General features: G+C 38.4%; 1 protein-coding gene and 1 pseudogene across 2 annotated transcripts in view; one reads left to right on the top strand and one right to left on the bottom strand.

Moving 5' to 3' along the window:
• Positions 1-23,413, bottom strand: part of Stag1 (stromal antigen 1) — a 150,826-nt gene that overhangs the window by 40,765 nt on the left and 86,648 nt on the right. For both annotated transcript variants that reach the window (XM_048334971.1, XM_048334972.1), the window contains 5 exons: positions 21,784-21,860; positions 21,313-21,517; positions 7,473-7,624; positions 5,511-5,584; positions 196-319 (listed from right to left, as the gene is read on the bottom strand). In XM_048334971.1, the coding sequence (XP_048190928.1) occupies positions 196-319; positions 5,511-5,584; positions 7,473-7,624; positions 21,313-21,517; positions 21,784-21,860 (632 nt within the window). The remainder of the gene's footprint in view (positions 1-195; positions 320-5,510; positions 5,585-7,472; positions 7,625-21,312; positions 21,518-21,783; positions 21,861-23,413) is intronic.
• LOC125342673 lies at positions 13,673-13,988 on the top strand (annotated as a pseudogene).

Here is a 23,413-nt window from a genome sequence, read left to right as displayed (position 1 = left end):
CATTGCAATAAAACAAGAGCCATGCATGGGCCAGCATCTCAAGTTTCAGTATGATCATCATATTTACAATTACTCATTTGTATCGTCTTATATTTCGGATTGTTACAACTTTCAAGAATATCAGCCATAGAAGTTTTGATTTGTAGTACTATTCTAAGCATGTCCATTATCAAAACCTGGGAGATAGTAACTTACCCTGTCGTGAAGAGTCCAGCCCACATACTTTAGGTAGCTATCATTGAGGAAGGCATCACTATACATTTTCATCCACACTCCAATCTCTTCAATACAAATGGCTCTAATCTCAGCAATTGCATCACTAGAAAGGGGTAGAGGCAGAAAATCCTCTGGCTTATATCCAAAGCTGGAATGCATTTATATTCACTTTCAGACAAAATTTAAAAATTCTTTCTTTTTTGTTTTTTGAGACAGAGTCTTGCTATGTATCCTAGGCTGGGCTCAAACTTGTGACCATTCTGCTTCAGTATCCATGAAGCCTGGCCTCAACTTCTGGTGATGTATTTCCCTCAACGGTCTCCACTTTTGAGTTTCTGGTTTGTTTTATTTTATAGTTTCTACAAAATAAAAACTACCAATCTCACACTACATAATGCCTAGTTTTTGCCCCATGCTTTACTTCCACTGGGACATGCAATGGCATTTGGAGCTTTCTGAGAGTCTCACAGGCATAACAGAGCCAACAAACGTCAAATCTTTGGCGAAAACTAGACTACCACATCCAAATATACATAGCTAATGTAGAACTCAAGAATTTTGTCTCTATAAAATGATTAAGCTTTATAAGCTACTACATAGCTAATAAATTAAGAGAAAATAATGTTACGATTGAACACAAACTAGTTATATATCTATGGGGGCACAATTACATTATTTTAAAATAATTAAACGCTCCATATATAGGATAATCTGTACATGTACAGAATAACACTTAGCACTTCATACAAGTCCCAGGCCCTTCACCTTTAATTAAATGATTGTTTAAGCCAAGGAACGGGGAATAATGATCCAGTCACTTAGAAGGGGAACAATCCTGGTGACTGACTGTACTGTAACGTAGTGGCAACACAAGTCTACATGTCAGGATTCTGGCTCGCTGCCCAGATGGCTCTTCATTTTCCTGTAAGCATCCAATGTAATACTCTTAGGATGTTTCCCTACACTTGAGTTCATTTGTGAATTGTAAACAAATGCAGTTGCTAACACTTTTACCTTACCTTACCTAGGCTGTTATGCCTAGCTTTAAAAAAATATTTTGAAAAATATGGTGAATCTTAACTTTCTTTTCAAATTAATCTTCAGGATTTTTGATTTAACTAGTGTAACTAAAATATTTAAAAATCCTCTAAATTATACAAGGCAATCTGTCACTCTTTAATATTAAGGGACTTTTCCTTGTCTTTATCTCTTGACAAAGTAAGTGTGAGGACTCATAATATTTCATTCCTTATTTTAATAAATCCCCATTCTAGGCTCCTGTCATTGCTTAAGGATAAAAACGGTGGAAACTCTCAAACAATACTACAGATTACAACTGTCAATTTCGCTGACACACATAAAATTCATACATACTGATAGGGTCAAATGTGATGTTTCAATACATATATGCAGTGCCTAATATTTAAATTGGGTTAAACATATATATTATCTCAAACATTTCCCATTTCTTTATGGCAAAACATTCTATTTATTTAGCCAGTTCTGGAGCTTGATCTCAGGGCCTGGGCACTATCCCTTCCCTTCACTCTACCACTTGAGCCACAGTGTGAATGCTAGGCAAGCTCTCTACCACTAAGCCCCACTCCCAGCCCAAGGCAACACATTTTATACTCCTTTTTCTTTTCTTTTTCTTTTTTTTTTTTTGGCCAGTCCTGGGCCTTGGACTCAGGGCCTGAGCACTGTCCCTGGCTTCTTTTTGCTCAAGGCTAGCACTCTGCCACTTGAGCCACAGCGCCACTTCTGGCCATTTTCTGTATATGTGGTACTGGGGAATCGAACCCAGGGCCTCATGTATACGAGGCGAGCGCTCTTGCCACTAGGCCATATCCCCAGCCCGCCTTTTTCAAACTTTCTGAGTGTATAGCACAATGGTCCTGGGCCAACTACGACATGACAACTGCTGCCTTAACACTTCCAAGTTTAGAGGTAATTTTTATGGCAAAAAAACCAAAAACCCTTCATATTAGTTTTAGTACTATCAAGGACCCTTATCAATCTAATGACAAACTGTCTCATCAATCAGGCCTTCCGTTGGAACAGCTCAACTGCACCAGCATGTGCATGTCTGTGGTCATCTTCATGCCTGTCATCATCTCCATCTTATTCTATTCTCTCACTCTGGAATGTTCTTTCAGGTTCCAGTGAAGCTTCAGCTTCTCCATGATTTTTGTCTTATCTTCCAACTACTAGACATTGCTTTCTTACCCTCAAGGAACATTGTATTTAAATGGATGTATCTTTCTACATATTCTCTGAGTTGATTACAACATGTTTTGATACAAACGTATTTTTTCTTGTAAGGGAGTCCCCACAATGACTGGTTTTCCTATTACCCTTAGGTAGTAATAATCTACTCCCAACTGCCTCATCCCATTTAATGTCAGCTGGGCTGGGCACCAGTGGCTCACGCCTGTCATCCTTGTTAGTCAGGAGGCTGAGATAAGAGGATCATGGTTTGAAGCCAACCTGGACAGGAAAGTCTGTGAGACTCTTATCTCCAATGAAATCAAAGAAAAAAACAAAAGTGTCGCTGTAGCTCAAGTGGTAGAGTGCTAGCCTTGAGCAAAAGGGTCTCAGGGACAGTGCCCAGGTCCAGAGTTCAAGCCTCAGGACTGAAAAAAGAAAAGAAAAAAAAAGTAATGTCTACCTGAAGCATTTATAAACTCCCCAAATAAAGATAAAAGGGGGAGGGGAGCAAATAAGTCAAGAAGAAAGGTATTAAAGACATTCAGAAGACAGATCAATTTTCATATCATTTTTCTGCAAACAGCTAAAAACAGAAATAGGAAATCGCAATTATATTAAAAAACAAAACAAAACACTTTTTTTGCCTATAGAAGGGGGAAATTTGGGCTGGGAATATGGCCTAGTGACAACAGTGCTTGCCTCATACACATGAAGCCCTGGGTTCAATTCCCCAGCACCACATACATAGAAAACGGCCAGAAGTGGTGCTGTGGCTCAAGTGGCAGAGTGCTAGCCTTGAGCAAAAGAAGCCAGGGACAGTGCTCAGGCTCTGAGTCCAAGGCCCAGGACTGGCCAAAAAAAGAAAAGAAAAGGGAAATTTGAGGTTGGTAGTGTGGTCTAGTGGTAGAGTGCTTGCCTAGGATGCAGTAAGCCCTAGGGGTTTGATTCCTAACCACCACATACACAGGAAAAGCCAGAAGTAGTGCTGTGGTTCAAATGGTAGAGTGCTAGCCCCAAGCAAAAGAAGCTCAGGGACAGTGCCCAGGTCCTGAGTTCAAGCCCCGGGACTGGCAACAACAACAAAAAAGGTGGGGGGGGGGAATTTAAGTCTAGTGAATTTTACTTACATGTTTTTTATTGCCTAAATTATGATGACTGTAACATAAATTCTGAGAAAAACTCTTGGATAATATGTGGGCACTGACCCAGTTACTGCTCATGCACCAGGAATCTCACAAGAGCTCTGGAGTAGGAAGTAATTATGAATGCCAAAAATCTGAACTGCAGCATAAAATAAATTCACATTTCAACCAATTCTGTTGGCAAGATTTGGCTGAAAACAAAACAGATTTTCCAAAAGAGTCTATCTACAAAGGAGAAATGAACAGCTGAAGGGATCACTGAACATCATACTGTGTTCTTTATGAGTCTGCAAGTAAGAACTTGAGAGCTCAGAGATAGCTTACCGGAATGTGATTAACATTCACCGAGGGGGCTGAGTATTAGCACAGGGCACTGCAGGGAACAGAGTGCATAAAATGATGGAAGGTAGGGAGGAGTTAAAGCAGTGCTCACTGAGAAACTGATAAAAGAGTAAAAAATCCTATTTTAGTAAAAAAGGACCAAAGGAGAAGAGAGTGACAGGAAAGGAGATAGGGAAGAATTACTAAGTACTGGGAAAACAGTTTTTAAAGATGACAGATATATTTATTATCCTATTCGTGGCAGTAATTTAACAAAAAGAATTTATATATATATATATATATGTACATGAGTACACACACACACACACGCAAAATCAAATTATTTGGCTTGCCCTCATAAATACTGCAGGGCAGGTATATTTAAGTCCTTTCTGCCGAATAAATATGTCAATAATGCATTAATGGATTAGAAGACAAGCTTGTACAAGATGAAGAACTCCAATAATCCCTAGTCAATATTCTTGGCTTGTTTCAAAATGGGTAGTAAGTAAAGCCTACTTTGAATTAAAATGTTCTTTTAAAATAAAATACCCAAATTATCTGTGCATATACATTTCCATAGACAAAAACTATTTCCTGCTTTAACAATCTCCTTAACTTATTAACTATACTCTGAAAAGTATCAGAATAACAGGAAAGTATTAGGTAACAGAAACAATGTAGTATCTGAATGAATTTACTTACAATTAACACAAGTATATTTCAGTGCTGGTCCTGGGACTTGAACTCAGGGCCTAGGCACTGTCCCCAAGCTTTTATGCTCAAGACTAGTGCTCTATCACTTGAGCCACAGCTCCACTTCTCATTTTTTATATAGTTAACTGGATATAACAGTGTCATGGACTTTCCTGTCTGGACTGGCTTCACACAGTGATCCTCAGATCTTAGCCTCCAAAGTAGCTAGGATTATAGGTGTGAGCCACCAAGTGCCCTTGTAAACGTTCGTTTAAAATGTATTATATTTAAAAGAAAGTTTCCTGGGGGCTGGGGATATAGCCTAGTGGCAAGAGTGCCTGCCTCGGATACACGAGGCCCTAGGTTCGATTCCCCAGCACCACATATACAGAAAACGGCCAGAAGCGGCGCTGTGGCTCAAGTGGCAGAGTGCTAGCCTTGAGCGGGAAGAAGCCAGGGACAGTGCTCAGGCCCTGAGTCCAAGGCCCAGGACTGGCCAAAAAAAAAAGAAAGTTTCCTGATAAAAGACACACTAAACCATTTGCAATGGAATATGAGAAAAAAAACCAACTGTTCAACAATGATCGCTCTCAAGACCCCAAGTGAGAGCAAACAAGAACGGCCACCCTGCTGTGTGTCATCTTTAGTTACTAGCTCACTTGCAGGGCAACCCTTCACTACCTGTTCACTATTATCCAAGTATTTTAAAAGATTACCAGCTGATCGTGGAACAAGACAGGACCACAAGGCAAGAAAAGATATTTAATATTCTCAAATGTGAAAACAGTTTTATCTAAGGCCCAAATAATTTAATGACTTGATTAATTCATACTGAAACACTAGAAATTCAAGTGCATAGATTAGACTACAAAAAAAGTAGTATTTTTTAAGTTAAAGAACTTGTAAATGACTTTAAAAAGTCCTTACCGGTATCTATGAACAAATATACCCTTAAAAATAGAGTTCATCATATTTTCAATTTCATCCTGATTCTCTTGTAGCTGAAATGAAAAACCAATAAAAAATATTAACAGAAATACTGACTTTTTTGTTTGGAATGAACAGTTAGTTTTAAACTCCCAACCATTCTCATTCTGGTGAGTATCCTGTTTGCTCACTGTGCAATGATGTCTGAGATTATTTATACCACAGTGGTTTGGGAAGTTCTTATTCTCTGCTATCAGTTACTCTCTAGATGCATACTACACCATGACTAAGAAAGAAGAGTTTTGTAGCTGAGTGTATATGATACAAAGTACCATCCACTTTGGGGACTAGGTTCAAATTCTAGACAGCTCCATGAGCCAGAGGCTCAGGGTGTGACTTTTGTCTTTGATGATTAAGGGGCCATATTTGACAGTGTTTTGTCACTGTTCAAGCAACTTCCGCCTGTAATCAAATGAAAATAAACAATACTCTGCATCTAAGTAGTCCATAACACTAAGTCAAGTTCCCAAAATGAAAGTTTAAGAGACAACAGAAAGGACCCTGGTCACTGGGGGTAGAGAATGCAGCAACAAAATGAAATACTATAGTGAAGACAAATTCAAGCAACACTGCTGATGAGTTAGAACTGAGCTTATTTACCATTTAAAAGCCAGAAAAGTCACTGATACAAAATGACCTTCCATGCTTTATTTCTTGTTCTAATTTCTCCTGTGATTTCCTGCATAATAATATCCACCTTCTATGTTTCAGGTGGGAAGTGAACTAGAGGTATTCACGTGACATTCTGGCAAATAACTTCTTTATCCCTTGAAAGTAGGTGGGAAGCAGAAATTAAAGCTGGCTAACTAATCCATAGGAGGAAATTTCAAGGCAGCTCAGAATTCAGGCTGTTGCTTGATTGCTGCTGGCTTTTTTCCCCTAGTTTTGCAGTGAGAATCAGGACCAGAAAGCAAAGCGGAAAAATTGTGAAAAGCCCGCAGTCTGGACATATGTTCCTGCCAGCATGCTATTCTGCATCACTGCAGGACTAAAGCAATGGATGCAGCAGACCCTGGACTAAAACCTCAAAACTGTGCCTTAGGCATTTGTCACAAAGATGAAAATCCTGACTAACACACCTCCAAATAGTGAGATAGTACACTTCTTTTGTTTAAGCCATTCTTCCTGTGGCCCTTGGTTATAGTCGTCTTATTCAGCTAACAGAGTATGGCTAATGATTTAATGGTAAGTGTTCTGATACAAATTTGCAGTTGCTTTGCACCATGATATTCTTTATTCAACTAAAAGATAAGATAACTCTACATAGTAAAACATGTTTCCAGTTAGATCAATAAAAATGTTTCCTATGTTTGGACTGAAGGCTTGGCTCAAGCAGATGCAAGACCCAAGTTCAGAAACTAGTGCAGCTCACTCACCCCTCACTGAAAGTTAATCTTGTTTCTTATTGAAGAACCCAGTGTAAATTCATTTTCAACATACATACGAACATTCTGTTGTAAAACTGGGAACAAGACCTCAGTGTGTAGCTTAGTGGTAGATGATGAGACTTTCTGTTGGATTTGTAGCACAACAGGAGAAGGGGACGGAGAGACCAATTTTATTTTTTACAATGCCTTATGCATCAGGTAAAGTACACACTTGCTCCTAAAAATGTGGATTTGCTGACCTATAGAGACTAGTTTCTTACTGTGCTTTTTGACCTTGCTTTGACAATTTTTCAAGTTGCCCTATAGATTACTTTATTACTTTCTTTCAAAAAAACAGTTCTGTATCACTTCCTTTGTCATCAAATAGGACTTAATCACTGGTGAATATATCAGTTTGAAAAACTTTGAGATCTAATTTCAAATAAGTTAAGGAAATATAAAATACCAAAAAGAAAAGTGTATTTCTTGCTCATTCACAAAACAAAAGTCCATCAGTTACTAGAAGCTTCCTTACCTCTTTGCGTTTCTGGAGTAGCAATTCCAACCGTTCGTTGGCTCGCTTCCCAATCATTTTATTTCTCTCGGCTTCATACTGTCTCTGGGTATTGTCCTGGTGGATACTGAGGTTTAAGGCGACATTCACCAGGGCCGTCATGAGCTTCATGGCTATGAAACAAAGGGATATCACAACATTAATCTGGAAAACAAACCTTTGGCCATGAGATCATAAACTTATAAAAGCAAATGGACGAAGGGGAGATAATTTTAAAGTTTTAAATGACAACATATAAAGGCATCTGCGTACTCTGCAATCTAAATTGGGCTTCCCACTTAAAAACAGCGACATCTTAAGTACTATCAGGGAAGATTTAAGTAGCACCTTCAACAATGCCTTTCCTTCACACCCCTAAACCACTCTTCAGTGAGGGTAGGCAGACTCATCAAGCTTCATTTACCTAACCAGATCTGTGTACACAAACGCACCCAAAATAAATTCACTTTCATGAACCACAGGTGCTTGAACGGTCTAGTCAATTCATGACCTCTCCCTCAAAAGATAGTCCCTCTCTCTCACTTGAGTCAACTGTAAATTGCCAGTATCTATAAAGTACACTGATACTACAAAACTCATTATATCCATTAAAACATATCCTGCCAATTTCCAAGACTTATTTATATTCTCTATCAGGCATTTATATATTTTAAATGTTCGTTTTGTATTTGTAAATCTGATTTTCTCTTTATAAAATACAGAGCGGTTTTATAGTTATGTAAGTCAGGTAATGAGTACATTTCTTCCCCACCCTTTTGGTCGTGGGGCTGGAACTCTGCCTGGGTGCTGTCTCTGAGCGCTTTTGCTCAGGGCTATCGCTCTACCATTTTAAGCCACAGCACCACTTCCATGAGTACATTCCTTTTGGGACAATGTCACTCCTCTCATTTTCTCCTAGTTTTTCCCTCCCTAATTTTCAAACATCTGTTGACATCATTTAAGCAAAAAGAATGCACAAGCCTCAAACTTTTGTCTATTCATATTTATTGTCATTACTGAGAATATGGGGAATATTGGTAAAGAAATAAAAGGTTTCCTGCTGGCAAATAATTTCCCCTTCAGTCCTTTTAGGCTTATTCATATAAAAATGCCAATGTTCAGTTATGGCAACATACTGTTCATCTAGGCCGGATGCTGGTAGCTCACATCTGTAATCCTAGCTACTAAGGAGGCTGAGATCTGAGATCTAATCAAAGCCAGCCTGGGCAGGAAAGTCCAGTGAGACTCTTATCTCCAATTAATCACCAGAAAACCAGAAGTAGCGCTGTGGCTCAAAGTGGTATAGTGCTAGCCTTCAGCAAAAGATGAACAGTGCCCAGGCCCTGAGTGCACAACCACCAACAAACAAACTGAAAAGGTGACTCAGCTAACTGCAAAACAAAAAGTGTACATTTAATTTTTTTTTAACTATTTCCCTTTAATTATATACATAAGGCACACAGTGATTGGTCTACCTGTGTACCTACCTACCCACCCACACATACATACACACTATTTGTTATTCTGAAACCCCACCTACATTTTGGCCAGCTACATTTTAACACTGATTGCAATTACCCTTAGAATAATATATAAGACTATATAATCCTGAAAAAAATGTCCTTAAATTAGTAAGCATATAGGAATGCATTTAATAGAAAAGTTTTTCTTAGGATACAGTATCCAAAACAGTTACAATCAGAAATACTGTTTCAAAATACAACTTAATGTTTTATCTGTATTTGAATATTTGATTACATTTTAAGAATTACCTTCAAAATAGTTTGTATAAAAAAGAATAGCTCCCAACTGCCCAAGTGAGGGAGAGTAACAGTTTATCAGAGCTTGAGTACACAAAGAGATACCTAATGCTATATATAGTTCAGTTTAAACCAAATCTCAAAAGCAAAATGGCTTGAAAGATGGGAGTTGGAAAACGTTGAAATTAATACCAGTAGTGGCTAGATTTCACCACTGGAAGGTAAGCAAGACAGCCTTTTCTGAATCTAGTCAAGTTTGCTTTCAGTTACATGTCCTGTTGTGCATTCACATCTCAAATGCATGGTCCTTGTGGTATGATCCTCTTTTTCCAGTCAAGATACATGATCAATACACTAAAACTTAATAAAAATGTAAAATGATCTATAAATTTCCGGGACCTTATTCTCCGGGTATATGGATCGACTTCCATTTTAGGAGATAAATGGGAATTATGTTTTGAGTCCACTGAAAAAGAATGATTTCTATACCGAGTACCTGTAAAATTCTACTAGGCTCACTAAAGGGAATGCTTTATAAATTAATAATATTGCAGAAATTCAGCCTTTATACGTGACATGGGTTCTGAAGTGTCTTCTTTTTGTCAAGGTGAATACTTTTGACTTTTACATTTCGTCTGTTGGCTACATAATGATGATAATACCTGAGTAAAATGTACCTCAGAATGCAGTTTGCAAATATGTGTAAGTTCATTACCATAGAAAGTTGAAAGTGACTCCTTGGTGAAGACAGTGTGAAATACCTATCTGCTAGTTCATGCATAAAGTGTCTTAAAAGGAAGTCATAACTTGGGTTGTCTACAGGGGGCTAAAAGCCGGGGATAAAAAAGACATTTTTACCACATAACAATTTGTACTTTGAATGTGAAATCACGTTACTATTGTCACCTATCTCAAACTCCTTTTTTTTTCTTTGTGCTGGTCGTAGGGCTTAAATTTGGAGCCTGGGTGCTGTTTCTGAGCCTTTATGCTCAAGACTGGTGCTCTACCACTTGAGCCATAGGTCCACTTTCTCAATTTTTCCCCCATACAATGGCAAAATCATTGAACTGGATTTTACTTCACTGTCTCCTTGATGAAGACAGTGTGAAAAGAAAAAAGGAAATATCTGAACATTTGTCAAGATAATTCAATATTGACAGTTTGGCTAAAATGCACCAGAACTTGTTTCCAGAAAAAAGCAAAGACAAAGTTCCAAGAAGGAAGAAGTAGCTGTGTCTTTCCAGAAAAAGAATGATGACAAGTGAGAGCTGCCAACTAACTTAGGCAATAATCCTGCTGCCTGCACACCACAAGTAGGGAGGTAAGATATAATGGAGCTTTAAGGAGCATTAGGAGGAAGCTAAGGGAACCTGCATATAAATAAACTTTCTGAGATTTGCATGTGAAGAAAAGGACAGGGATGTGACTGATGACAGCTCAGGGCATGTGGACTCAAAGGAAGCCTGACACTTCATCTTAGGGGTGAAGACCTGGCCAGGATATCTTGGCCAGTTATTTGAATCCAGCCATTATGTTCAAATTTGTTATTGTTGTTGTTTAATATGATAGGGGTCCTGGAACTTGGACTCAGGGCCTGGGCACTGTCCTTGAGAGTCTTTTTCTCAAGCCTAGCGCTCTGCCACTGGAGCTGCGGCGCCTGTTCCGGAGTAGTTTAATGAGTGTCAAAGATTTTCTGCCCAGTCTTCAAACTGGAATCCTCAGCCTCTTGAATAAGCTAGACTGGCAGGCCTGAGCCACCAGCGCCGTGTAAAATCAGGACATTTGGGGCTGGAGGCATGGCTCAAATGGTAGGGTGCTGGCCAATCAGCAAAAGTGTCAGGTACAGCCTTGGTCAAAAGAATTAAAAAAAAAAAAATCAGCTGACTTGGAGAAAAGGAAGGCCATTATCTCTCAGTGATGTGAGTGGAACTCACCCACAAAGGATTAAGAGGAAAACACATTTTCCAGAGAAAAAATTGTGAAGATGGCAACATAAAAATATTAAACTTTCTCATTTTTGAATGTCATACAGATGTCAGAGTCAAAGCTGCAAAACTCCTGCCTGAGTTTCTAACTTGTTTGCCTTTCGGATTAAGTTTGTCACATTTTACATGTGTATTGATACAAGTTGCTAAAGTAAGAGAGAAAAGAGGCAGAAGGAGGGAGGGAGACAGAAAGAAGAAAGAGAAAGATATGTTTGTAAGTATATCTCTAGTAGTCCTGTTTCTCTGGAAACCTATAAAGACAAAAAAGGGTTTCTAAAAGAAAGAAGAGAGTATACAATTAGTATAATCATAAAGAATTACCTAATGAAAGGCGGAAAACTGAAGTCAGGAATGAGAAACAGTATCTGAAGAGCAGTTGTAAAGGAGGTGAAGAGGAAGTGAATTTACAGCTCAGTACCAAGACTGGCCACAGAGGGCTCCATAGTAAGAGAAAAGGCAGAGAGCATATGGGTATAGCTGCAGTTAAAAAGGTTTAAGCATTGAAGGTTCTCTTCCGACAACTGCCATTTAAAAAAAAATGATCTAAATATAAAGGGGGAAGTATAGAAGATGTGTGGGATAAATATTGCTTAGCAGCACTAAATGTTCATTCAGAAAGATGCAAAGCCCAGCGTCTGGTTAAATACTAGCGGTGGAGTAGCTACTGCTCAGGTGCAAATTGAGTATGTGGGGATACAAGGCTTTCCCAGGACTATGATGGAAGAGCAAAGGCAGGGGAAAGCTTAGGAAGTAAAGTGACTACAGGATCAAAGGATATGCAGTATGTGAAGATCATTAAATACACAGTGTATACAAACTCATGTAGTGTCTGAATAGGAGAAAAATGACGAAAGAATGGGAACACAGGAGAAAATCGTTGAAAAGAGGTTTCAGGAGCCAATGGAATGTCTGAGAACAGGATCCTGAATATTGATCCTTTTAATCAATATCTGACAATTTCTATTTATGTTTCTGTAAGCCTAAGTTGAAACATAAAAGAAAGTGCATTTATACCAAGTGATACATACTTCTGAAATGCTAATTGCACACTAAAAACATTTTTTCTGAAATGGAAGACTCACTATGTTGTTCACAATAGCCCCAAACTCTTTGGCTCAAGCAATTCTCCTATGTTATGACCTCAATACCAGGGGCTACCAGCGTCAACCCCATGTGTGACAACAAAAACAGGTTTTGTAGCAGGACAAATTAGATTAAGATTTTCTTAAAAAACAAATTGTTTTAAGAGAAGGAAGATTCTTAGTTTGGTTGCACAACGCCTACACAGTAAACTTCTCATTTCAAATGATAAAAATTGAAATAATCTGTCTCTTACAATCCCGAACAAAACAGCAAAGAGAAGACAATTTTCATCTTTAATGACTCCAAGAGATACACTGAAGGTGAAACCACAAATACATGATATATGAATTAAGGCCAACAGGAGGATGAGAAGGGGGCATTTAAATCCAGCCATGGGGTAGGAAAAACAGAACAAGCTCTACCTAAAATGCTATTTTCTCCTATAGGACACAGGAACATGAAAACAATTAGAACTAAATTCAACAGAACATAGACAAAGATAATCTGAAAATCTTAGTCTGGACAATAAGCAAGTAAGTTGCAAATCCTCACTCAATCTAGACAATCTGGCGTTTTCTGTATCAGTCATTTCAAAGATCAGACAATAAATAGAGGGAAGTAGGCCCAGCCTCTCCTGCCTTGGCAATTTGCTGCTGAGGTTTCAGTATCTTACTCTCCATGCCAAGAGTCAAGAAATAAGAGAAAAGAACACAACATACTTTCTAGATATGCAATTGCCTTAAATATATACTTCCTCGATATTCCTTTTTATTTCCAAGAAGCTACCAGGTAATAATATTTTACACCAAAAGGAGACTGTTTCCACCCCCCTCTATATATATATATAAAAGAGGGCAAAGGATTAAAAAGACAAAAGGCAAATAAAATAAACTTGAAGGACATCTAAAATTTGCAAAGAATATATTTAATTAAAAGTCTATAATAGGGGCTGGGGATATAGCCTAGTGGCAAGAGTGCCTGCCTCGGATACACGAGGCCCTAGGTTCGATTCCCCAGCACCACATATGCAGAAAACGGCCAGAAGCGGCGCTGTGGCTCAAGTGGCAGAGTGCTAGCCTTGAGCGGGAAGAAGCCAGGGACAGTGCTCAGGCCCTGAGTCCAAGGCCCAGGACTGGCCAAAAAAAAGTCTATAATAATTCCTGTTCAATGCATTAGAGCAAGAATTCTTTTATTTAAGCTTCACAATATATCATGAGGTAGAACTATTCTTGTTTTTATCAATACTATACAAATGAAGAGGTGAAGTTAAAATAAAGAAATATATGAAATATGGTGCTTTGTAAAGTGATCTTCAAAATAATTTCTTTAAAAAAACTGGCTCATGGGGGGCCTGCAACGTCGGACAGAGTGAGCAGACGCAACGGAGGCAAGCCGGAGCCGCTGCCGTCGCCAGGACCCGCAGTAACCAGCGTGAGCTCGCCCGCCAGAAGAATATGAAAAAGCAGAGCGACTCGGTTATGGGAAAGCGTCGAGACGATGGGCTTTCTGCTGCCACCCGCAAGCAGAGGGCCTCGGAGATCATGCAGCAGAGCGGAAAAAGGCAAACGAGAAGAAGGAGGAACCCAAGTAGCTTTGTGGCTTCGTGTCCAACCCTCTTGCCCTTCGCCTGCGTGCCTGGAGCCAGGCCCACCATGCTCGTGTTTCCTCCTGTAGCGCTCACAGGTCCCGGCACCGATGGCATTGCCTTTGCCCTGAGTCTGCAGCAGGTTCCTTTTGTGCTTCCTTCCCATCAGGTAGCCTCTCTCCCCCTGGGCCACACTTGGGGGTGAGGGGGTTACTCCTTCCCAGTGTATTTTATTCCAGTGGGGCATACCCCAAAGTATTAAAAGTAGCTTTGTAATTAAAAAAAAAAAAAAACTGGCTCATGGGGCTGGGGATATGGCCTAGCGGCAAGAATGCTTGCCTCGTATACATGAGGCTCTAGGTTCGATTCCCCAGCACCACAGATACAGAAAATGGCCAGAAGGGGCACTGTGGCTCAAGTGGCAGAGTGCTAGCCTTGAGCAAAAAGAAGCCAGGGACAGTGCTCAGGCCCTGAGTCCAAGCCCAGGACTGGCAACAAAAACCAAAAAACTGGCTCACAAAAGAAAGCCCAGTATGAGACTCAAGGACAGAAAGCAAAAAAGGGAAAAAAAAAAAAAAAAGAAAATATAATCCTTTAGAAAAAAAATTATAATTTTTCTAATTGTAACTACAATTCTAAAGGTACATTTTATTTTACAGCTATAATTACATGACATGGTGTTATTTAAAGATTTGCAAAGAACTATTATTGGACATTAATCCTTCAACAAATTTAAGTCCATTAGAAAACTGAATAAAACTTGGAGAACGGATGAGAAAGATGTAAATGATAAAGTTAAAAAACAAAGGGTAAAAAGTACAAAGCAATGAAATCTCAAAGAAGAACTAAAGAATAATAAATATAGGGCTGGGACTATAGCTCACTGGTGAAGTGCTTGCCTAGCATGTGTGAGGTCCTGCTTCAATCCCCAACACACACTCTCTCTCTCTCTAAGACCAGGGCAGCAAAAAAAGATTATAACTAGTTTATTTTCTGAGAGGGAAGTTTCTAAGATTTTCAAGTCCTAATCATAATCTGTCTCATTAACAATTATGAAATATCTAGTGAATGTAATTAACAGGATATGGGTTCTGGAGCCAAATGAAAATGAAAATGTATGCTGTTAGTTTGATTAACATCCTTTGGGGGGGGGTGGCGCAAGTCAACTCTGTTGCTTGAGTAATACCCCTAGCCCTTCTGCTCTGGTTTTTTGTTTTTTTTTTTTTTTGGGCCAGTCCTGGGCCTTGAACTCAGGGCCTGAGCACTGTCCCTGGCTTCTTCCCGCTCAAGGCTAGCACTCTGCCACTTGAGCCTCAGCGCCGCTTCTGGCCGTTTTCTGCATATGTGGTGCTGGGGAATTGAACTTAGGGCCTCGTGAGCCTCAGCGCCGCTTCTGGCCGTTTTCTCCATATGTGGTGCTGGGGAATCGAACTTAGGGCCTCGTGTATCCGAGGGCAGGCACTCTTGCCACTAGGCTATATCCCCAGCCCTGCTCTGGTTATTTTTGAGACAAAGTTTCACTTTGGGTAAGGCTGGACCATAATGCTCCTACTAAAACTCTTGGTATAGTTGGGATGGCAGATATGCATCAATATACCCACACTTTTATAATGATGGGGGAGGGGGATATGTCTCATGAAATGTTTTGCCTGGTCTGGCCTGGAATTATAATCTTCCCAAAATCAGCTTCCCCTGCATCTGGTACGAGAGGCATGGACACGGCAATCAGCTACCAGTGGAGATGGGGGTGGGGAGAGGGAGCCACATGAACCCTTTGTCCAGCCTGCCCTCACACCTGCTATCAGCCTCCAGAATATGCCAGAGGATTACACTAGCATCCACTCTGATTTCATTTTTTTTTCAAATTTTATGTATTGTTCACTTCTAATTTCCTCATGTGCCATACAGTCTATTAAAACAAATTGGAGACTCAGTGCATCCTGAGAAAAAGCATGAAAATTTAGCAAATAATAGCTCTACTGGTTATCACAGAATAGTGAAAGCACTTACTAAGTGCCAGGCACCATACTAAGCTCTTGTATGTTTTTTTAGTAAGAGAAGGCTGTCATGTTGTTTTGGGGTTTGTGTGTTGTTTTTCTGCCAGTCATGGGGGCTTGCACTCTACCACTTTTTTTTTTTTTTTTTTTTTTTGGCCAGTCCTGGGCCTTGGACTCAGGGCCTGAGCACTGTCCCTGGCTTCTTCCCACTCAAGGCTAGCACTCTGCCACTTGAGCCACAGCGCCGCTTCTGGCCGTTTTCTGTATATGTGGTGCTGGGGAATCGAACCTAGGGCCTCGTGTATCCGAGGCAGGCACTCTTGCCACTAGGCTATATCCCCAGCCCAACTCTACCACTTTTGAACCACAGCACCACGTCCCATTTTCTGGAGGTTAATTGTAGGTAAGATTCTCATGGAATTTCCTGCCCAAGGTGGCTTTGAGATCCTTAAATCCTAGCCTCCCGAGTAGCTAGGATTGCAGGCTTGAGCAGTTAGTGTGCCTGGCAATAGCTGTCACTATCTTCTCCATTTTGTATTAAAAGAGAGTGTATAGCCAGATAAGGACTTGTACAAGGTCATCCAACTAGTAAAAGGAAGATAGGAATATGCTTCCAGGAAGACTGGTGCCAGAACCCATTCCATCATTCACTCATAGGACTCGTATCAAAGGAAAGAGATTGCAATTTTCAGAGCTATGTCAACATTACAATGTTAAGTAACAAGACATAAGCAAATGTTTAATCCCTCAAGCACTTTGGTGACTTACTGTTAACCAGTGATCAAGATGCCCTCATAGGATGTCCTTGACCACATTTCTAATTCTTCTCAAGTTCATTTTAGGAAGCAATTATAGAATAAATTATGTCATTATTAATAGAATTTTGAATTCTTAATTTTGTTCAAATAAGCACTTTCACCTTAGAAGTGACAGGTAGCCAGTATTAAGCTATTTGAGATATATAAAATTATGTGAGAAAATGAAAAATAAAATAATTCAATCAATACATTTATCCTAAATACTTGAAGTCAACAACTCAGGATGTAATGGCATAAATTTACAAGCAAAAACCTACATATAATTGCAATTATGATCAAGATTCTTGAAGAATATTGTTTTCACAATATAAAAAGTGGTAAATCAAAGAGAACTTATTTTTACTGGGAAAAATTATTCTCATAAAACATAAAAATGCACTTCAATGAGGAAAAAGTATCTCTAGACTCAGACTGTAAACCCACTCGAATTATGACAAAATATTTTTATAGTTAAACCCATAAACTATGCTCTAATACGTACAATTAAAGAGAGTGACTATAACAGAAGTAAGGGCACTGAATTCTGAAGCCAGAATTAAAATAAGTGTACTGCAATGTGAAGCTTCTTTATTTCAGTGGATCCAGTAAATGGCACTTTGCTTAAGAGAACAGAAATAAGAAAAATATAGTATGTAATTTCTAACAGTAGGCTGCAACTTACTGATAAAGAGCATTCCCAAAAGAAAAAACGGAAAAACAATGCTTATATTTTTAATTGTGGAGAAATCAGATCTGAAGAACTACAGAATGCTGAAAACTGTTAATGAAAAGTATAGTATACAATTAAATGCAATGAATAAATACTGACAATAGGGACACATTAATTAATTCACAACAAGAAAATGGGATATTTGAAAAACATATAAAAAGAACTACTAATAAAGACCACTCTGGTGACTTACGAAGCTATGGAACTCATTACATCTGTACCCTACAAAATAACTAACCTGATGGTCTCTCTTCTCAGCTAAGATATAAGCAATGTCAAGGAGCATTTTATTCCAAAGCCGATAATCATATCTGGCCATAACTGCCTTGCAACTGTCCATGCACATAGTCTTTGAAGCAGAGGATTAAATGTTCCTGCCCATTTTATCTAGTCCCCAAGACTTGTCCTGCAAAGTGAATAAAAATGATTATCTTTTAATCTATGTCTTGTATACATACCATTTAAAAAAAAAGAGGGCAAAGGTGTGAATAAAAAGCTCATAAGAGATGGATAATTATTACCTATCCTAGAATTAAGTTCTCAGCAAACCCTCTGTGCTTAGTTAAGGTTGGTGACCAATAAATCTCATATTTTATACAACTGAGCTTTGGAAGACATGGTCATTTGTATAGACAAATGGGAATTACAGTAGCATTTTGAAGAACTTTAGAGAATGACTAAATTAACCACAATACGTTGAATACCGTGTATTTTTGACATCGGATTTTGTACAATAATTTAAAATGTAAATCATTTTCGTAATAAGGAAAAGAGGTTAGGTGAAACAAAATGGCATTTATTAAGCAATTTTAAAGGCTAGTACTAGTGGGAAGAGTGAGCTGTTCAACGCAAAATGGGTATGAGAAAAGCCATATGAAAATATATATAAGCATACATCCAATTAGCAGATGGAGACAACCAAAGGGATGAATACAGAGAAAAAAAAATAGTACAATAAAAGTTACTGGAAATGAGCCAATGGAAAGCAGAACGAAAATGGGCCATCATAAAAAAAAAAAGGCAGTTAAAATACAGAAATACATCATTTACATGGCACTGAAGAAGTGAGAATTAAAGTGCACTGTTTAAAAAACGGAAAGTTCTTGTTATTTTTGTTGGGGGGGGTGGGGGGGCTGGGATTGAACTCTGGACTGCTGCCACTGACAGAATAGTAGAGTCAGCCATGCAGTCTACCACTGAGCTAGCCCAACTCCAAGAAAATGTTTTGGTTTTTGTTTTTATGCTGGTCCTGGGACTTGAACTTTGGGCCTAGGTGTTGTCCTGGAGCTGGGGGGCTCAGAGCTAACGCTCTACCACTTGAGCCACAGCTCCATTTCTGGCTTTTTGTAGTTAACTGGAGATAAGAGTCTCATTGACTTTCCTGCCTGATTGGGCTTTGAACTGCATTCCTTAGATCTTAGCCTCCTGAGTAGGAAAGATTACAGACATCAGTTACCAGCCTTACCAAGAAAATGTTTTAAGAGTCAAAATACTGTACATATTTCTATAACATAGAATATTTTATCTTCTAAGTAATTCTATATGTGGCATATGCTTAGGTCATATTCTTTTTTTTTTTTTTTTTTTTTTTTTGGCCAGTCCTGAGGCTTGAACTTCTGAGCTTCTTCTTTTCCTCAAGGCTAGCACTCTACCACTTGAGCCACACACCACTTCCAGCCTTTTCTGTTTACATGGTACTGAGGACTGGAAAAAAGGGCTTCATGCATGCTAGGCAAACACTCTACCACTAGGTCGCATTCCCGCCCAGTCATATTCTTTTCTACACTCACACACAGGTTTCTGGATTAAACAGAAGCAGTCTACCCTACAGAAAGTCCCCCGTTTACTCTGTACTTTGAGATTTATATTTTTGGTCTTCCTTTATGTTATTAATTATCATTTCAAAATGCTATCAACAACAGAGTGTCTGAGGTAAGCCCGCCATGAATTTTTTGCTTCCCTTCTCCTCCTGGCCATGGGAAAGCAGATGATGGTTTGTTTGTATATCAAGATAGTATTGTTAATTTCTATGACAGCAGGTTCAGTATGCACTATCCATTTCTCCCTTATGTTAAATGACTATGACAACCAGGTAAATGGGCATTACTGTACACAGGAAGATGCAAAAGAAGTAGAAAATATTAAACAAGTTAAATGACTAAAACAAAGACCAAATGTGGAAAACACTAACGTTCATGAAATTGGAAAAAAAAAGCATAACAAACAACTTTTTGGATACTTTTTAAAATATACAACTGAGCATAAGATTTCTTTTTCTTTCTAACAACAAAGGAACAGATAGTGTGAAAACACAAAATCAAGTTTTCTCTCCAGAAAGCTTTTAAACAAGCTGTATTTTTCTTTAGTACTAAACTTTTAATAGAGAGGTAAAACACCTATTTTCTCTAAAATAATAAGAAAAAAGAAACTACCCCCCCAAAAAAAACTATGTTTCACATATGTTTGGTACACTACTATAAGAAAGAAGATAAGGGGCACTTTTATCCATGAACTAGATAGAGTAAGAAAAAGAGGAAACGTAAAACCTACATCTGACTACAAATAATATCATACTGTCTTTATGACACAGGTCAAACCAGAGAATGCCTAAGTTTTAAATGCAGCAGTGTCAGTAATGTATATTCCCCAAACCACCAGAATCAACATCACCTAAAAATTGTTAAATTCTGAGGGTGAGGATAAGTAATTGACACAGACCTTTAAAAGAATTTTGATATGCCAAAAGTTTAAGAAACAACACCTCCAATGTAAATAAATATTAAATTTAAATATAAAGAAAAATAATGAATCTGGTTCTCTCATGATAGTAAAGATGAATACAAACAAAATTATTGCTACTAAAAATGTAAATTGGGAGTATTTAAATGTTTATATACACACATGTGTGCGCACAAATAAACATTCCATATTATGATTGAAAAAGTAGTCATTTTAGGCAAGTTCAATTAATAAGCTGGAGGAAAAAAACGTAATTCCTAAATTAACCAAATTACCTTGTAGAAAGCAAAAAAAAATGAAGTTATGTGACAAACTGTCAAGATAATTCCAAAATAAAGTGTAAAGTAAATCTACAGTCTCTCAGCTCTTCATAATAACTAAGGTTACCTTAAATTTGAGATGTATCTAAGGCATGCTGGTTAATAAAATAGGAAGAATGCATGCTACTTTACTGTACAGTATTGTTTCAAACAAATTTTATACACTTTGTATGTCTAAAAAGAGCAATAAAACAGACAAGTACCAGTGGCTCACACCTGTAATTCTAGCTACTCAGAAGGCTGAGATCTGAGGATCATGGTTCAAAGCCAGCCCAGGCAGAAGAGTCTGTAAGTCTCTTATCTCCAACTAACTACCAAAAAGCTGGAAGTGGTGCTGTGGCTCAAGTGGTAGGTAGAACACCAACCTTGAGCAAACAAGCACAGGGACAGCACCTAGGCCCTGAGTTCAAACCCTAACGCTGACACCAAAAAAAAAAAACACCAAAAAAGCAATAAAACAAACAGTATAATGAAGAATAAAATAGTAGAAATGTGGAATTTCACCTATCACTAGTTAGGTTTACCAAAGAGTATTTCACAGAGGCCTCTTCAAATTTCTTTGGTGCAAAATATAGATGTAGAGGAAAACATACAGATGTAAGAAAATATTTAGTGACAGAAAATTTCAATTTTTATCCTTAAAGACTGTGTTAATTGCCATCTTGGCAAACATGCACACATTTTACCCTGATAACAAATTTCTCAGACAAACTTGCCAGGAACACGGTGATTAATTCAACATTTCATCTGAAGAAAGCTTAACTAGAAGAAAACATACCCAGCAAACTCAATGAAAAAGAATGAATATGGTGGTTACTTTACTTACCAGCAAGGGTACTTGTATGCCTAAAAGCTCTGACCTGGGAGTCTGACAAACCAGTCAAAAGGGAAATTACTGTGTCCATCATATACTCATCATAGATTATGCTATACTGACACTGTCGAATCAAGACTCCAATAAATTCACAAAAGTTGGAACGAAATTTTTTCCACTGAGGTCCAGGCATGGTAAGAGGGTAATCACCACTGTCCTAAAAGGTATAAAAAGAACTTATTAAGTATAACACGGGGACAGACCAAGCCTTGCTATTCTTTCAATTACTTAATTATGTTTTTATTAACGATAAGTAGTTACACAGGAGAGTTACTATTCAACAGATCAGGTAAGTACAATGCCTATTACTCCTTTCATCATTCTCCCATCCCTCCCAACCGTGCCCCTCCCCTCAGATATGATTAACATATGAACCACTGAAAAGTGTAAGTGGGCAATTTGTGTAAGAACTGGAATATGTACCTCATCAAATTCTTCAGTCATTTTCCTGATGATTTCTGCATTCTGCATATTTCGAAACATCTCTATTCTCACAGTGCCTGTAAGAAAACATTCATAATCATTATAATCAATCCGACCACTGTTTTAAATGTTGAAAATTTTCCTAAACTTTTGGATTCTGTTTACTCCTCAGATTCTTATTATTCTTAAGGACCTCTTGTTTAAGAACATCTATGTTTTTGAGACCGTTCTGAAAGACAAAGAAATCATAAGCACTGAATTTGTTTAACAAGAGTTTTAAAGATTGATTCTTAAACATATACTAACATTATCTACACAAATAGCTTGCTACCATTGTCTCAAAAAATTTAAATATAGAAAACAGATTTACTGGGCTAGATATATGGCCTAGTGGCAAGAGTGCTTGCCTCATATACATGTAGCCCTGGGTTCGATTTCCCCAGCACCACAAATATAGAAAACGGCCAGAGGTGGCGCTGTGGCTCAAGTGGCAGAGTGCTAGCCTTGAGCAAAAAGACAGGGACAGGGCTCAGGCCCTGAGTTCAAGGCCAAGGACTGGCAAAAAAAAAAAAAAAAAAAAGGAAAAAGGAAAAAGAAAGAAAACAGATTTACTGTATGGCTATTTCTGACATTTTTTTCTTCTCCCCCTCCCCCACACCTCTGTGTGATACAAAGGCTTAAACTCACTGCATGTAAATTCTCAACTGGAACTTCTATCCCTCAAGAACTGCAATTGTCCCAAACTCAACCTCCTTAGTAGTTAGGTGTGAGCCATTGGTATAAATTAAAACAAAATACCCTTTGATAGAAATTTTTTTTTCTGAGACTAAAAGTAGCTAAGTTCTACATAATTATAAACAATCAAATATAAACTTTATCCTTAAATTTTTCATTCTTTACCTTCTGAGTTTTTTATATCTTATATAAGGTTATGAATGTCAACATGTAAATACAGAGAAATAAAAGAGAAATTTATATTTAGAAGCTGTGTTAAAACACACACAAACACACACACACACACACACACACACACACACACAATGTAATTTGCCAGGGGTCAGTGGCTCACGCCTGTGATCCTAGCTACTCAAAAGGCTGAGATCTGAGGATCGGGTTCAAAGCTAGCCGGGGCAGAAAAGTCTCTATAGGACTCTAATCTCTTTCTTAATAACCCACTCAAAAACCAGAAGTAGGCTGTGGCTCAAGTGGTTAGGAACGAGCCTTGAGCACAAAGATGATCAGGGAGAGACCAGTTCAAGCCCCACACCTACAAAAAAAACTGAAAAACAACAACAAAAAACTGGCAAAAAAAAGCCAATTTGAAAAATACAACTAAAGTGGCAGAACATTAGCAAAGCAAACATAAAGCAATGAATGCAATCCAAGGTACCACCAAGCAAATGAAAAAATAAATCCTTAACTACATCCTAATAGATTACACTTTAATTTAATAGATATACTTCACAAAAACTACAGAGGGCTGGCTCCCATTTCTGATGTGTACCCTTTCTCTAAGCAGTACAGGCACCAGGCTGGAGGTGGGGCTCCTGGCCATAGGAAGAGAGCAGTAAAACTGGCCCTGGTGAGGCTCTTCCTTCCCCTCTCCTCCCTCAGGGTGCCCAGGTCATGT

The sequence above is a fragment of the Perognathus longimembris genome, chromosome 26 (genome assembly GCF_023159225.1).
Source record: "Perognathus longimembris pacificus isolate PPM17 chromosome 26, ASM2315922v1, whole genome shotgun sequence".
Lineage (NCBI taxonomy): Eukaryota > Metazoa > Chordata > Mammalia > Rodentia > Heteromyidae > Perognathus > Perognathus longimembris.
This window is presented reverse-complemented; position numbering and strand designations above follow the sequence as displayed.